At 43.5% G+C, this 17602-nt stretch overlaps 1 protein-coding gene across 1 annotated transcript; it reads left to right on the forward strand.

Moving 5' to 3' along the window:
* Positions 1–11838: 11838 nt before the first annotated feature.
* Positions 11839–16808, forward strand: LOC108929251 (lactoylglutathione lyase-like). The gene is made up of 6 exons (XM_018743628.1): positions 11839–12240; positions 13420–13502; positions 13700–13840; positions 14718–14785; positions 15199–15288; positions 15648–16808. The coding sequence occupies exons 1-6, from the start codon at positions 12169–12171 to the stop codon at positions 15737–15739; spliced, it is 546 nt and encodes a 181-aa protein (XP_018599144.1). The 5' UTR covers positions 11839–12168; the 3' UTR covers positions 15740–16808.
* The last annotated feature ends 794 nt before the right edge of the window (positions 16809–17602 follow it).

The following is a 17602-nucleotide window of genomic DNA, read 5'->3' on the forward strand; positions in this document are numbered from 1 at the left end:
CCAGGACACCCTAGGTCGGAGGTCGATGATCGACTTTGTAGTCGTTTCTTCTGATCTTCGGCCATATGTCTTGGACACTCAGGTGAAGAGAGGGGCTGAGCTGTCAACTGATCACCACCTGGTGGTGAGTTGGATTCGATGGCGGGGGAAAAAGCTGGACAAACCTGGCAGGCCCAAACGCATAGTGAGGGTCTGTTGGGAACGTTTGGCGGAGGCCCCTGTCAGAGAGGTCTTCAACTCCCACCTCCGACAGAGCTTCAACCAGGTCCCGAGGGAGACTGGGGACATTGAGTCCGAATGGACTATGTTCCACACCTTCATTGTCGGGGTGGCGGTTCGGAGCTGCGGTCATAAAGTTTCCGGCGCCTGTCGCGGCGGCAATCCCCGAACACGGTGGTGGACACCGGAGGTAAGTGATGCCGTCAAGCTGAAGAAGAAGTTCTATCGGGCCCGGCTGGCTCATGGGACTCCTGAAGCAGCTGATGGGTACCGGCGGGCCAGACGGAACGCGGCTCTGGCAGTCGCCGTGGCAAAAACTCGGGCCTGGGAGGAGTTCGGTGAGGCCATGGAGGAAGACTTTCGGTCGGCCTCAAAGAGATTCTGGCAAACCGTCCGGCGACTCGAAAGGGGGAAGCAGTGTTCCTCCAACACTGTTTACAGTGGAAGTGGTGCGCTGCTGACCTCAACTGAGGATGTCCTCGGGCAGTGGAAGGAGTACTTTGAGGATCTCCTCAATCCCTCCGACACACCTCCCGTAGAGGAAGCTGAGGCTGGGGACTTGGAGGGGGACTCGTCCATTACCCTGGCTGAAGTTGCTGAGGTAGTCAAAAAACTCCTCGGTGGCAAGGCTCCGGGGGTGGATGAGATCCGCCCCGAGTTTCTCAAGTCTTCGGATGTTGTGGGGCTGTCTTGGCTGACACGCCTCTGCAGCATTGCGTGGAGCTCAGGAATGGTGCCTTTGGACTGGCAGACTGGGGTGGTGGTCCCCCTTTTTAAGAAGGGAGACCGGAGATTGTGTTCCAACTATAGGGGGATCACACTCCTTAGGCTCCCTGGGAAAGACTATGCCGGGGTACTGGAGAGGAGAATCCGACCGATAGTCGAACCTCGGATCCAGGAGGAGCAATGCTGTTTTCGCCCTGCCCGTGGAACACTGGACCAGCTCTATACCCTCACTAGGGTGTTGGAGGGTTCATGGGAGTTTGCCCAACCAGTCCATATGTGTTTTTGTGGACCTGGAGAAGGCATTTGACCGTGTCCTTCGTGGGATCCTGTGGGGGGGTGCTTTGGGATTATGGGGTCCAGGGCTTGCTGCTACGGGCTGTTCGTTCCCTGTATGACCGGAGCAGGAGCTTGGTTCACATTGCCGGCAGTAAGTCAGACCTGCTCCCAGTGCATGTTGGACTCCGCCAGGGCTGCCCTTTGTCACCGATTCTGTTCATTATCTTCATGGACAGAATTTCTAGGCGCAGCCAGGGAACGGAGGGTGTCTGTTTTGGTGGCCGCAGAATCTCGTCTCTGCATTTTGCGGACGATGTGGTCCTGTTGGCTTCATCAAGCCAAGACTTGCAGCATGCACTGGGGAGGTTTTCAGCCAAGTGGGAAGCGATCGGGGATGAGAATCAGCACCTCCAAATCCGAGGCCATGGTTCTCAGTCGGAAAAAGGTGGATTGCCCTCTCCGGGTTAGGGGGGAGTTGCTCCCTCAACTGGAGGAGTTTAAGTATTTCGGGGTCTTGTTCACAAGTGAGGGAAAAATGGAGCGGCAGGTTGACAGACGGATCGGTGCGGCGTCCGCAGTAATGCAGTCATTGTACCGGTCTGTTGTGGTGAAGAAGGAGCTGAGTCGTAAGGCAAAGCTCTCAATTTACTGGTCGATCTACGTTCCTACCCTCACTTATGGTCGTGAACTTTGGATCATGACCGAAAGAATGAGATCGCGGATACAAGCGGCAGAAATGAGTTTCCTCCGCGGAGTGGCTGGGCACACCCTTAGGGATAGGGTGAGGAGCTCATTCACCCGGGAGGAGCTTGGAGTAGAGCCGCTGCTCCTCCGCATCAAGAGGAGCCAGTTGAGGTGGCTTGGGCACCTGTTTCGGATGCCTCCTGGACTCCTCCCTGGTGAGGTGTTCCGGGCATGTCCCACTGGGAGGAGGCCTCGGGGCAGACCCAGGACACGTTGGAGAGACTACGTCTCCCAGCTGGCCTGGGAACGCCTTGGGGTTCCCCCAGAGGAGCTAGAGGAGGTGTGCGGGTAGAGGGAAGTCTGGGGGGCTCTGCTCGGACTACTGACCCCGCGACCCGGTCCCGGATAAGCGGAGGAAGATGGATGGATGGATGGATGGATGGATGGATGGATGGATAATTGTTAATTTATAGCATGTCCTAGTTATCTTTTTGTATATCTATATACACAAAGTAGTATGTATATGTATATATATACATGTATATCTGCATATATAATATGGATAAATGTATATATTTATATATGTATAATTTAGATACATAATATGTATACTATCTGTACATACACAGTGCATTATGCTTGCTACTGTTGTACATACTCTATAGATATTATCTGAACAGCTTGTTCCATACGGGGTCGTGGGGAGCCAGAGCCTAACCCACCAACTCAGGGCGTTGGGTTGGATGGGGAGGGGACACACCCAGGACGGGACACCAGGCTGTCGCAAGGCACCCCAAGCGGGCCTTGAACACCAGACCCACCGGAGAGCAGGACCCAGCTAAACCCATTGTGCCACCACACCCACATAATATAACACATAATCTATACATATGTAACATACACCTTACATGTGATGAAGTGAAATGAATAACCTGGATAAACTGTTACCAACTAACCATAATAGCTAAACTCAGCTTCGGCTGTGAATTAAAATGAGTGCCACATAAAAAGCAAATGAGTAACCCAGAAACTATTTAATAGATACATAGGACCAACTTGGCATGGTACTACTACCTTTTCTCCAAAAAATCCATTTACAAAAAATGTCTTTGAGATAAGTGAAAATATGAAAAGCAAACATGAAAAAATATTCAAGTTAAAAAACCTAATCTAATATTTTCCATTTTATCACTTGTTTTATACATTCATACTTTTCTGTTTTGCTTTATTTCTATATTGATTAATCGTTTGATTTTTTTTTTTTAAATTTAGTGTCTTCAGCCTCCATAATCTTAGCACAAGGTTTTTAACATCTTACCCTGTGTATTATTGTATCATTCATAGAAATGTGACAAGTCAAGTGAAATGCCAGAAGTAAAGCAAAAATAACACAAAGCAAAAAAATCTAATAAAAACTCATTAATAAATTACCTTTCAGTCTGGCCATAAATTTATTTTTTACATTAACTGCTAAAATTTCGATTTTTTAAAATATTACTGGGGGTGCGGTGGGGCAGTGGGTTGGACCACGGTCCTGCTGTCCGGTGGGTCTGGGGTTCGAGTCCCGCTTAGGGTGCCTTGTGACGGACTGGCGTCCCGTCCTGGGTGTGTCCCCTTCCCCCTCCGGCCTTACGCCCTGTGTTGCCGGGTAGGCTCCGGTTCCCCGTGACCCCGTATGGGACAAGCGGTTCTGAAAATGTGTGTGTGTGTGTGTGTGTGTGTGTGTGTGTGTGTGTGTGTGTGTGTGTGTGTGTGTAAAATATTACTTTTATTTTCAATTTGTATAATGATTAATGAATACTTGTATTATTTTTCCCTGGCACTCCTGTCCTCAATACATAAACGCCTTATAAACCCAAGTATAATAACCTGAAAAAGCAGACTTAACTGAAGCTAAATTACTTTTTTGCTGGGTTTTTCTTCATTAATGTTCACTGTTACTTTCAAATGCTGGATATATCACAATGACGATTTTTAGAAAACACAATAATGATTTTGATTTCTGCATATTAACAACTACTGATCTCATGAAGGTTGATCATTCTGAACATTAAGCCTATCATAGCTTCCTAAACTCAGACTCTTCCTTACTGCTGATACCCACTCAACGCTGAGTTATGTCATCCAGCAGTTGTAATCCTGTGTTCCTCATTGGTGTACCTTTTGCTGATAGACACATTTATAGATAAATAGCCTGTACAACAATCTGAAACAGTGATAAACTCTACAACTTGAAAGTTTGGGGTTAAGGTGGTTATTATTCATTATACAGAAATTAGAAGGGGAACCTCAAATCTGTGCCACTGTGCAGGCTTACAAAAGACTGGCAGAAGGCATAGCGAGAACCTGGAAAACCCTAGAAGATTAGAGAAGCTGCAGTGTAAACAACCTATGCCCAGGATAGGTTGGCCTTGAAGGACAAACAACCAAGAATAGTATTTCTAACTCCCACTGATTATTACACAGCCTGGATCAAATTCCCATAACACTTTAAACAAGGTAAATTGTTCACGACCTGAATAGTGGAGCAACAACTGATCAACTGCTAACAGCTTGCAGCACAGTGACCACATATTCCACTGGGCTAAAAGTCAAAATCTCTTTTGAAGTCCTGGATTCTAAAGACAAGCACTATCAGACATAGCTTGAGGAATTCTATGTACAGGAGCTAATACATAAACTCAAAAATATCATAATCTACAATGTTGCCTATTTATTTGCAGTTAAACTTCTTTATTGTCCTGAGGCCAAAGAAAACATTGGTCCTTTTTGGTCCAGTTAAAGGCTGAATTCCACATATCCTGTAGCAAAACAGGTCTAAACAAAGTTAACCCAAAAATAAGACATAATCATACAGCAAAAAAATTAGTATGGAATATTTGTTTACTGTTTTGGCAGGTCAAGAACAGCACACTAGGGATTTTCTTGACATGTGTTCTGAGCAAACAGGATTACGTGTGTGTACGTGTGCGAGTATGCGTGCATGTGTCACCATGTCAAACCAGAAACTGGGAAGATCATAAAACCACTCTCCTCAACAAAAGAAAGACCCCACTTTTATTGTTAAACTAAAATACCAGGGGAAAGAAAATTGAAAACTAAATCACAATTACAGCATTTCGAACATTAAAGCAAAACAGAAATCAGTTCTGTGCATCACCATAACATATACTATAGTATATTCTGCATACTGCCTGAGACATACAGTAATTGATTTCATTCAGCCACTTGGAATCGCTGTCCATAACACGTATCTTAAAGCAGAGTCATGGCAGTGCAGGGCCTCTCCTGGAAGCATACAGCACTAGGCCAGTCAGGATACTTGCCCATCACAGGTAATTGTTTTCAATACTGTCATATACATGCGCTTATATAATGTATATTGTTTTTATTGTGGCTAGTTATTTTATTCAGCTGGAAATATTCTTACAACTACAATAACTGGGAGTTGGTTTTAGTACTTGGGTGAGTTTCATGTCCTAAACAAAGTTAACTTTATACACCTGATAGAAAAACACACTGATGCCATGCTAGCTATAAAAAGCCACCTGACACACAGGCCTGCTGATTACCTGAGGGAGCTTAAGATCTTACGTGGCTCTAAGTTTTTTTTTTAACTTGACCATCTGTATGTGCAGGGAGAGAGGGGAGGAAATCTCAGATCCTCTTATCCTCTCAGCTGCACCTGCTCCTCCTGAGAGGAAGGATACTGCACTCCACCAGACAGTGTAGACTGCCCAAACTCATTCCCTCAGAAAGAAGAAGAGGAATGCAAGAAGCGATACACAATAAAAGAAGACAAATATTTTGTGCTGTGGAGACACAAGACTTATCAAACAAAAAATGACAGACGGAGCCTTCGTCTTCTTTCCTTCTCAGTCTTGTGGAGCCTTGAAGAATTCTACTGTTCACAACTGGTAAGGACCTACAGCTGAACTACAAATACTTTGCCTGTTTATATAATTCAGGTGTTGCCACAGCGTGTTTTTGAATCTCAGTGCACGTAGACATGGGTTGCTCTCCATCGAAAGGCCACCTCAAAGGGGCCTCAGGACCCTTTGACAGTAGAGAGACTCTGTTGCCAGGAACCGAGGAGAAATGCAAGGAGTCTCTCTCTAAAAAAGGGGATGATGAATTACGTGAAAGCTCCTTAATTCAGACAGAAGCTGTACCAGGTAGCAAACAAATAAAACTGGCAGCTCAGCAAGAAAACTTCATATCCCTTCAGGAGAAAAGTCTTTCTTTGGCTGAAGTGACCCCTGGTGTAGTGGTGATCTCAGAAAAAATAGGGACACAGGAGGTTGACAGTGAATTGTTGTCTAAGCAGAGTGAAATACAGGCAGATCCCCTTGCAGATGAACAGCAAGGGAAGAGTGAGAGAGAGAAAACAAGAAAAAGTAAAGGAAGCAGACAGAGAGACAAAGAGAAAAATGTCACTTCAGTTCCATCAGAAGTAGACTTCCCCGACACCCTGACAAAAGTCCACCAAGGTGCCTATACATCTATTAATCCTACTGTATCGAAATATGAAGCTCTGATAGATCTTCTGGACCAGACACGCCAGACCCACCTTGCACTCCAGCCCATGGCTGCCCTCATGGTGCTACGTTATGAGGAAGTCAACCATGAATTAGAAGCGATAGCTGATGAAGGGGAGATGATGCTTAAGGAATATGAAGACTACTTAGCTTGGGCCCAACCTGGCTCTTCAGAGCCCCTGGACCTGTTACAGCAGATGGTTCAATACATGTCTACAAATATGAAGCTGGTAAGTGACTCCACAGGCAGCCTGGGAGACTTTGCCCTAGAGGAGGCTGTAAACCACTTTGCCTCCTTGTCTGCACTGTTGAACGAAAGACTAAAAGCCAAGCGAGTGGCAGAGCAGCGGCTGGTACAGGTGCTAGCTCGTGTCAAGGTAACAGCCTTGCACAAGAGGCATGGTCCTGAGGACTCGTCCCTGTACAGTGAGGACAGTGGCATTGGGGCAGAGAGTGAATCACTGGCTGGGTCTGAAAGATTCCAGCGCCACAGAGAGAGCTGTCAGTCCAATGGCTGTGAGTTAAACAGCTGCGACTCCAGCAACATCAGAGTCAAACGGACAGTTCTCCCTGGTAATAATGAAGCCATGGGAAAACAGGAGGGAACAGAACATGAACCCAAACGTCCTCAGACAGCAACTCCCACAGGGATCAGTGTAAGGGCATCAGTGGTAAGAGTGAATCGACGGTCACGTTCTGTAGAGTCCGTGGGTGGACAAGTAGAGGACCACACACGACTGGAGCTTAAGAGGAATCAGGAGGACCTGACTAAAAGACTGAAGAGAATGTCTAAGTTTGGGACAGAAGATACTGATGTCAAATTGTCTCCAACCTTCAGTCAATCAAAGGCAGAAGGTGAAGAATTTCAGGATGCATCACCTTCAACCCATGATTCACAACTCTTTTCCCAACAGAGAATCCTTACCAGACCTTGCTTAAGACGACATTCCTCTGGAGAGCTGCAAGTGGGTAGGAAAGAGGAAGGGACTGAGGAAGATGAAAAGAAAAAATTAGGCAGAGGAGTCTTGAGGGTTGCCCCACCACCAAACCCCTCGCCACTGTCAGTACCAATAACCCCAAAACTGCATGGGAGTAGGAATTCAGTCAAAAGGCTAATTAACACTTTCAGCTGTAAGGCAAATGGCAGTCAGAACCAGGATCTTAGCCAAACCCCTGCCCAACTCCAAAGGGCCAGGAACTGTGGCATTACCTTTAAACGGGCAGAGAGAAATGCAGAAATGGTCAACCCTAATGATGGCAACACTAACAATACTGAGGTGAATTTTAAGACTTCCAACAGGTTTGAGGACCTGGATGTGGACACCCTTCCACCCCCTCCACCAGAAGTTTTAATGGACAATTCATTTGAGGACCCTAGTGGTAAGGGTATGACTGGCATAACAAAAAGGGGCCGTGCTGCCCTACATCAGAGAAGCATCATCTCCCAGCGCCTCCGGTCCTCTGTGCATACAATGACAGTGCTGCCTAATCGTGCCAGCATACATTGCGGATCTCTCACCGTTTCCTCTGCACACTCAGGCCCACAGGAAGGGCACCAGATTGAGCATGAGGGGACACAAGATCCTGAGCCAGACCCTGAAATGGAGGAAGCTGCCTCTCTCTACCGACAAGCTCGCAAGATCATACATTTGCGTGATTCCATTGAATCCCCCACAAAGAAGCCACAAGTTAGCACAGAACCCAGGAAACCCTCACCAATAAGAGCTGGGGTAGGGAATAGACAGGGAAGTATTGGAATATCGGAAATGGGAAGTGCAAGTGCTGGTGCAGGCATCCAACCAGCAACTACCACAGCAGCTTCAGGACCATGCATGCTTCCCAGTCCCCCAGACATCAGCAACCTGGTCACAGCCAAAGATGAAGTCTCTTCCTCTTGCAAACTTCCCTTGCTGCCACCAGGTCAAGGGGGGCTTGTTAGCCATACCAGTTCCCAGTGCAGAGCCCCTAGTCTACCTGTACATAAGCAGACACAGGAGGAGAGCAGCGAAGACAGAAGGATCCAAGGTCCATCTCAATCCATCGGCGAAACTCGGCCCACGTTCAGTCTGTCCTTGACCTCACCATCTGAAATCCGACGGGGCCTCGAAACCTGGACTCCCTGTAGTAGCTCAGTGCTACCACGGCCTTGGGGAGAGTCCTCGCACACCAGGCTTCCAGTTTCTATACGGAGCCCGCAGCCCTTCATACGACACAACCAGACAAGCCTCAGCCAGCTACCTAAGACATCCTTCCCACCCAGTACCATTATGACCAAGATCCAGAGTACTGAGCCTGCCATCAGCCTGCCACGGTAAGAGAGACCATTTCAGCGATGTAAAGGGACAGAGTTATGAAATTTAAAGCCCCTTTAAACAAGTAAGACATCTAAACATGGGCTTCTAAAAGTGACTAGTAGCTACATCATACAATCTGTTGCTTGGCTTCAGTATCTCTTTTCAGCCTGTCAGACTATATGTCTGGATTGGCTAAACTTCCTGTCAGTATGCTATGACCTTTTAAAAACATGACCAGAAGAGGTGTGTGTTCAGATAACAGTTAAACCAAACAGTTTTTTTGACCAAAGCATAAGTTTTCATCAGTCCTAGCAGTTCATGCAGTAAAATGCAAGCATATTAATAACCCCTTTTGAAAACTGTGTGGCACAGCAGATGTGACTGAAATAAACCCATCTGCGATGTCAGTAACATTAACATTTATGAGTGATCTGTGAATTTTCAACAAAGAAGGGGTCAGGCAGTCATGAGGAAAGAGGATCAGGGAGGCATAATGTATTTCAATCTATACTTTAAAAATGCTTGACACATTTCTACGCCATTGTTATTTTGAACTGATAACCCTTGTGTTATACTGTACAGTACCTTCACAAGATATCAGATATTAAATGTTTTTTAACAGAGCTTATCCAAAATGCTCAAAATAGAAAACAACATTAAGTATATCTGAATTCTGCTCAGCATAATGACAAAAAATGCTGTACATTCCTCCAGACAGGCATGCAACAAAACCTGAACAGGTAACTTTTGAACCTGAGGTTCAGAATCAATAAATGTATCAGAGGTATGTCCAGATGACTTGGTATGCAGGCCTATTCTTTCACTAACTCTCATTGATTCCCACCTACATATCATAAACACAAGACTAAAGATTTTTTCTAAATTAAATAAAATGCACTACTAGTTAACTAGTTACCAACTATCTCCTTAATCAATTATCAACTTGGATTACAGCTCTAGGGTAGCTGGTAGTGTAGTAGTTGGAGCTGCTGTCTTTGGGCCAAAAGGTTGCAGGTTTAAATCCCAGCTGTAGTACCCTTGAGTCAGGTATTTGCCCTAAATTGCTCCAGTAAAATTATCCGACTCTATTAATGGGTATATAATCATAAGTTGTTTTGGAGATATTTGAAGAAATTTTCTGGTATTGCAGTGCAACTGCCATACAATGTTTGAACTATAAACAAATATTTTACACAGTGGGGAAATGTACAGAACACGTTCACCGGAGAAAGTGACAGAATAAATGTCCAAATAAAGGACAGCTGTAATAACCACCATTCCTGTGCAACACTGGTTCATCACACCAGAGACAAAGAGACTAACAGGTCTCTAATCTCCCCAAGATTATTCTTCTCTGACCTGCAGCTCATGTATCTCTTGCTGCACCCTGGGGCTCCCCAACGTGACCCATTTAACTAATCTGTGTCATGCGTCTCTTTCCGCCCGCCGATAGGCTGGAGGACAGACCAATCAGAGAAGAAGAAGTGTCTGACAACCAACCGGATGTCAGCAACAGAAATAGTGCACTTCCAGAGCAGTGCATTGTGGGTCAGACCATAGGCTGTGAAAGTGAGGTGTGTGATAGAGACTCAGTAGGATTATAGATTAGTGGGCCTCTATAATTTATAGAGTTTTTCTTTTTTGTGTGTGTGTGTGTTTGCCCATGAAGAGAAGCCTAATTTCAAGGAATTCTCTTTAGTCACAATTTGTCTAGCAGTACTGAAATTAAATGTTTGTATTAAAAACATATTTAAAAACATACTGTAACAAATACGAAAAACAGAAAAACTGAAAAGCTATGTAAGCAACCTTGATTTTAGAATATTTGTTTTCAGGAAATTTCAGTGACATGATCATAGACTCAAAAATAATTTTGTAAAGTTAATACAAAAATAAATCATGTTTAGCGATGAAGTTGCAGATTTATGAATTTCAAAATGACATGTCATATAACTGCACAGTACTGGAACGTAATCCAGAATTAATAGTACATTATCATGTAAACTTTTTTTCAACTCAGCTTGTTTCTTAAGTGTTTATATGTGTGTGCTTTGTGTTTTCTTTATGTATTTTTTACAAATTCTGAATAAAAGGTAACATGTACTCTTCACAGCACTCTAGTAAGGCCTGATCTCCTTTGGTACTATTCTGTAGCCACTTTATTATTGCATTTTTAATTGCAGAGGGAAATTCAGTTGGTTGCAGGAGTATACAATGTACGATACACACACTCACATGTAAAGTAACCATATATGTATTAGTGTTATTGTTCCCTTTGACTTTGGTCATGCCTACTCTATAGTACCCTGTTAGCTCCCATTGTAGCTACCTGAGAACTGCCTTAGTTTTTGGATCAGTGCTTTGGATTTGTTGAAGAAAGTACTCTTGGATCCAACTTCATTGTCCAGTGTCCTTACAACACTGATTTTGAAATGGAAGGTTCTAGAAAAAGACTCAGGTCCACAGTCCCTTGGACACATAACACAATAACTTTGCAGTTTTTCTGAGCGGTGGACCTACACTTCAGGCACTGACAGTCTAAACTCTCTGGAACGCTGTTAGTTGCTTTGAAAACTCACATATAAAACTGCTGCCAAACTGTCAGGCCTGTTTTATATCGGACACAGACCGCAAATTAGCGGTTAACCACATGTGGTCCACCTTTGCAGGTGCAATTGTAATTGCGGTTTAGTTACTCCAAAGTTAAGCTTCTTTTTCACCTGGCCTTCCACTTATTTTGTGCACCTCCTGTAACACCTGTTATTAAATGTTGCACTAAATACAAACGTCCATTTAAACCCTACATTAACATAACTAAGCAATAGCTGTACAGGTTTTAGCGGTTAGAGATGCTGCCTCCAAGGTTGCAGGTTTGAGCCCCACCTGTGGCTGTAGTACCTGAGCAAGGTACTTACCATAAAGTAGTCTACTAAAAGTTACCGAGCTGTGTAAATGGGTACCTAATTGTAACCTTAACATCGTAAGGCGCTTCAGAGAAAAATATCAGCTCAATGAATAAACGTGAACGATTCCTCGTTTAGAAAATGATTTAGCAGCGCCATCTTACGGCCGCAAACTATTACTGCACCCCGCTCCGAGTATCCTGGACGTTGTTCCTGGTTTTTGGACTTCTGGGTGTGCACGGAGGCATTTTTGCCATTACAGCTTTTAAAGAATTATTCTTAATCAGGAACTCTTGTAGGAACGACCTTCATTAATGCCCGCTAACCAGTGAGTTGTTTAAAACATGCCTGAATCATAGTTTTGTTATCAGTTACACACACACGCGTAGAGAGATTCGTGTGGTTTTTTTAAATCGAAAGTCTTCCCGAGGGAGTGAACTGGGGAAGGACCTATATCCCCCCACCCCGACACACATATATACACACACAAGAGCTGGAGCGCACTTATAGCTGCTGTTTGTCCGCACCATGAGCGAACAGGGACTGTCGGACGAGGCTGCGGCCGCCGCTGCAGATAAAGAAGCGAATCCCATCACCAAGGTAAGCGATTTCACAACAAAACTTCTTAGATTTCCTGCATTTCTGTGTTCCTGCTTCACTAGGAAATAACCGTCATACAGCCTCAGGGCTGTAAGTAACAACTCTGGTCAGGGAGTGAGAGAATCAAGAATAAATTCGAGTGAAGGGAGTTATTAAATACAAAAAAAAAATTGGGGACAAATAAGATTTTTTTTTTTGCGGGGGGCACTTTCCCCCCCAGAACTGTATTACATTTTTAAAAGCACATGATTTTCATTGGCTGCGTAGATGAGCCTTTTTCCCAGGAAAGTGTGTACATTAACTTCTTTCAATAATAATAATAATAATAATAATAATAATAACAGTAAACAGCTAGCATGATTCTGGAGGTATGTGTACCGAATAATACCTGTAATAATACCCTGTATACCGTCGCGTCAGTCTCCATTTCATTCATACTCTGGCACGGGGATGTGTGGAAAAGTGTTCACATTTCTAGGCGTAGTTGCTAATGGTTCATTGCAGAATTCATGGCTGGCTTGCAAATCGGTGGTGTGAAAGTCTGTAGTGCGGATGTTTGTGGGGTGAGGAAGTGCTACGTTAGTTAGGGTCACTTCCCAGTTACACATCAAAGTGTTTTCCAAATGAATAAATGTAAATATCGCCACCCTGGTTAAGTGTAGTACAGTAGAGAGCAGTAGGGCTTCAGTTCTTCACATTACAAGTTTGTACCCTTAGTACGACACCACCTGTAGCCCCAGTAGACACCCAGCTTATTGACTGTCATACCCCCCCCCCCCCACTGTACTAAACTTCTCCGCTCACAACAAAGCTCTGTGTCCAGCTTTAGTCCTCTGCTCAGCATCTCTACCCACAGGAAAGACTAACCAGGTAGGCTTACATATTAAGAATAAAGCATGATTGTGAAATATGAGCGTGTGATTTATCATATGCAAAAGAAGCCGTAAAGAAAGATTTGCTTTATTCTGTGTATCAAATTCTTGCTACAACAAGACAATCATCATTTTCTGGTCATTGGCTACGCTGCTTTGTGTGGGTGTACTTTTTACTGGACTTATCAGCTGATGCATCTCCATGTTTTCGTGTCAAACTAGTTTATGACAGCAAGTCTGGAACACCCTTATCCCTTTCAGTGAGCCCTGCGGTCTGTGTGTGTGCATGTGTGTGGGTGTGTTACAGGACTACATGCTGCAGCAGACTATGCTCAGGGTAAAAGACCCAGTGAAATCTCTGGACTTCTACACCCGTGTCTTGGGCATGACGTGAGTCACACCACATCCCCCTCCTTTACTCTCACGCATAACCAGGTCAACCTGGACGAGGGTACTGGCATTATTTTTGAAAAATCAGATCATTATTCAATAAGATAATTTGCTCTTCTCGGTCTTTACCGTTTTCTTTTCTCAGGTTTGATTCTCTCCTTGCTGTGACTTCGTCTATCTTTCTGTCTGTCCATCAGGTTGCTTCAGAAAATCGATTTTCCGTCCATGAGGTTCACACATTATTTCCTGGGCTACGAGGACAAGGAGGAGATCCCCAAGGATTTGAAAGAGAGAACAGCTTGGACCTTCTCCCGCAGAGCCACCGTTGAGCTCACGCAGTCAGTACCGTGCAGTAGAGAGCAGCTCAATCAGTGCCCTGGCAGCAAAGTGCACCACTGTCATTACCTTGCAATATATACAGTTTTTTTTTTTTTTTAAATTTTTCTATTTTAATTTCTTAATTTATATTATTTTACATTTTTATTTTCATCATTCATTCATTCATTTTGCTGACCGTTTTCTCCAAAAACAACTTTCAATGTTTGCTAAATTGCTTACAATAATTTATGGAGTTATATAGCTAGGCAGTTTTTATAATAGCAATTCATGTTCTAGAACCGGGGGCGCGGTGGCGCAGTGGCGCAGTGGGTTGGACCGGGTCCTGCTCTCCGGTGGGTCTGTGGTTCGAGTCCCGCTTGGGGTGCCTTGCGACGGACTGGCGTCCCGTCCTGGGTGTGTCCCCTCCCCCTCCGGCCTTACGCCCTGTGTTGCCGGGTAGGCTCCTGTTCCCCCGCGACCCCGTATGGGACAAGCGGTTCTGAAAATGTGTGTGTGTGTGTGTTCTAGAACCTGGACCCTTTTATTGCAAGGCAAAGGCTCTACCCACTAATCCCCTCAGTACACTCTAGTCAATACCCTGAATTTTGCACTGCTGAGGATTGTGTGCAATAGAGTGTAACACACTTTGTACACTGGTGCGACAATGCTAAGTGGTACCTGGGTGTTACTTTAATAAACTACGCAACACAACCAGAAGCCTCATCTGAGCTCTCACAGAGGATTATATTTCATCATGTCCCACAGTGTTTCAGCTTCTTATTTAGTATTCTAGGGGGAAAATTGTGTTTTGTGTGATCTTTTTACCTGATGTTTATGTTAATCTGTGAGCTGATCGAAGCTGGAATGTTTATCTCCACCTCTCATCTCCTTTCGCAGTAACTGGGGCTCGGAGGCCGACGAAACTCAGGCATACCACAATGGAAACTCGGAGCCCCGTGGTTTTGGTACATCCTGCTGTGCTTTCTCTGACATTCATTTTAGCAGTCGGTGACTTCCTGCCTGACTCATTTATTATGCTCATATTCACACGAGTTTTGGCCACAGCTAAGTATTTCAGGGTAGGGTAACTGCTGTTGCGGTATTTGCAACCAGGTTATTTGGGTGTGATTGCACACAAGGCTGTGGAATGTCACGGACTTGCCTAACTGAAAGTAGTAGGTGTTAAGCAGTGTAATATGTTATCATGTGTGTTGTTTTCCATGAAAAATACATTATTTCCTATGAACTATACTCTAGTACAATTCTTTTGGGGGAATCGGACACAGATGGAACATCCACCTCTGGTTGTGCGAGACGTATCATTTTGCAACGTGTCCCTTGTCTGTTTTCGAACCTTGTAAATTGCTTCACCCTGTAGGACATATAGGCATTGCAGTGCCTGACATGGATGCTGCCTGCAAGATGTTTCAACAGCAGGGAGTCATATTTGTCAAGAAGCCAGATGAAGGTGAGAAAACTTAGTCTTGCTATCTTTAGGTCAAAATTCTTTAGACATCGTGACACCTTTTTTGATGAGTAGGAAAATCCAAATAACTTGTTCTTATAGTTTTTTTTATTTTTTATTTTTTAAATGTGACACTAAATGACTGGTCTTTTGATAACCAAATACAGTATCAGAATTGCAGCTTGGTGCAATTTTACAGTGTGGATTCTTTAGAAAAGATAACATCACAGTAGCCAAAGCAAAGCTTGTATAACTTATGGGTGTGTATGAAACACATGACATCTGACAGCATTTTGAAAATTCCCATATGGTTGTTGCTTCTTTACTTACAGTAATTCTCATATGGCTTTCAACTGTCTCAGGTAAAATCAAGGGGATAATCTTCATACAGGATCCTGATGGATACTGGATTGAAATCCTAAACCCAAATGCAATGGTCTCCATCATGAACTAGAGAAGCCAGGAAGATCCTGGAAAAGTGGGATGAGAGGAAAACAGTTTAAGAACAAGCAGGGAGTGCGAAGTGAGCTATCCATGGGATCAGAAGTGGATGGCACTGAGAGGAACTCAAATTATGAAAATGGTGCAACCAGTCTGGATGCCAACAGTTCAGTTTTAAATGTTTTATCTGTGTTCTGTTACTTTTTTGCAGTGAACAAGGAATACTTCTCTCTAAGGCAGTGAAGAGGTGAATCTCAGATACTTGAGTAGAATCATGGTGTTTACATGTTTTAGGTTCAAATAGACTATGCTTTCTAGTTTGCTTATTGTTTTGTTTTACTGGTATGTATGGAAGTTGTCAGTGTCAGCTGTGTGTTCCTTGGGACTGTGAATCACATACATATGAAATATAACAAGTAATATTTAAAATAGACATATGTCAGTATATGTTACAAAATGCATCTATATAGGTTGGGATTATATAAAAAAAAAAATAAATGGGAACTGAGGTATTTCTAATGTCTGGTAAAGTTCCTTTATCATTGCTTCAGTTCATTGACCTTACTTTTTAAGGTTATGTTGCATTAGCTGGGACATGCAAAAGGTAACTATCAAAGTGTAAACTTGCTGTACAGGAGTCCTGTTAGAGATAATGTAGTTTACTGTATATTAATTTATAAAATAAGTCATTTAAATTACCTCATTACATATGTAATTACTGTTATTACAGAAGACACCGAAAAGACTTCTGAGGTTTTTGAACATTTACAATGTCCTTTTGTTCTCGGTTGTGTTACAGTTCAGTTCCAGTTGCCTGTTCTTACAGCTGGGTCTTTAGCTAAATGCAATCAACTTCAAATTAAAATGACAGTTTATCTGTAGGTCAGCATTGTTATTGTTAGAAAAGTAACATCAGTATATGAGAGGTATATCAATGAAGACAAATAAGAGAACCAACTCTGCAGAAATGGAAGTGCCAACATTCAATGTTCAGTAGAGTCCACATAGAATGATATGATCACAATAAAATCTGAGTTGAAAATGTAAAGAAGTTTTTCCCTGCACTGCAGTGCTTCACCATTCCAAAGACAGCAGAAGTTTTACAAGTAAACACTTTTAAAACAGAGAAATGACTAATGTGAATTACTACATATGGGATCTGTTCAACTGACTGGGGATTTAACTCTTCTGGATTAGACCGCGTCGTGTAGGACACTGGTTCCAACGTTTCACTTCTCCGCAGCACAGCCCATGCATTGCATTGAATATGTACATGTTGAAATATTTTGACATAGGATCTCTTCAGTTTCATATTAGACTGTTTGTCCTTTTAGTTAATTTTGCTCCTGTGCTGTGAGTTTGAATCCAGCTCTGTGTGTAGTTTGCATGTCCTCTCCCACAGCCCAAAGACATGGTTCAGGTGAACTGACAACTCTAAATAACTCTAAGTGTGTGTAAATGAATAAGTGTGTATAATTATCCAGCAGTTTACTGGTGTCAGGTCTGGGGTGTACTCTGCCTCACATCCTATGCTTCCAGGATAGGCTATGGACCGCCACAACCCTGCACTGCTTGCGCAATGCACAGAAAATGTGAAAAAAATCCTTGACTGGACTAACAATGTGATTTTCCACAAGCATAGCCAATACAACTATCATTAATGTTAATAATCCTTCATCTGACTGGCAGCTGATGAGCACCGTTACAGCAGTCATGAGTTAATGAAAGAGCAGAAGCATGAATATGAAGATGGGCATTTCAGAGGATTTGGCCACATTCAAACTGATCCTTTACATTACCCCAGGTATAGTATAACAGGCAAATATGTGCCACAAAATTCCTCAAGCAATATCTTGAAAATTCTTCTGAAGCTGTT

The sequence above is a fragment of the Scleropages formosus genome, chromosome 1, assembly GCF_900964775.1.
Source record: "Scleropages formosus chromosome 1, fSclFor1.1, whole genome shotgun sequence".
NCBI lineage: Eukaryota > Metazoa > Chordata > Actinopteri > Osteoglossiformes > Osteoglossidae > Scleropages > Scleropages formosus.

Bases quoted from the DNA above. Each gene is read 5' to 3' on its own strand.
- LOC108929251 (XM_018743628.1), top strand. From the start codon at position 12,169: ATGAGCGAACAGGGACTGTCGGACGAGGCTGCGGCCGCCGCTGCAGAT. The intron at 12,241-13,419 runs GTAAGCGATTTC...GGTGTGTTACAG, and splicing joins AAGCGAATCCCATCACCAAG to GACTACATGCTGCAGCAGAC. The intron at 13,503-13,699 runs GTGAGTCACACC...TCTGTCCATCAG, and splicing joins ACCCGTGTCTTGGGCATGAC to GTTGCTTCAGAAAATCGATT.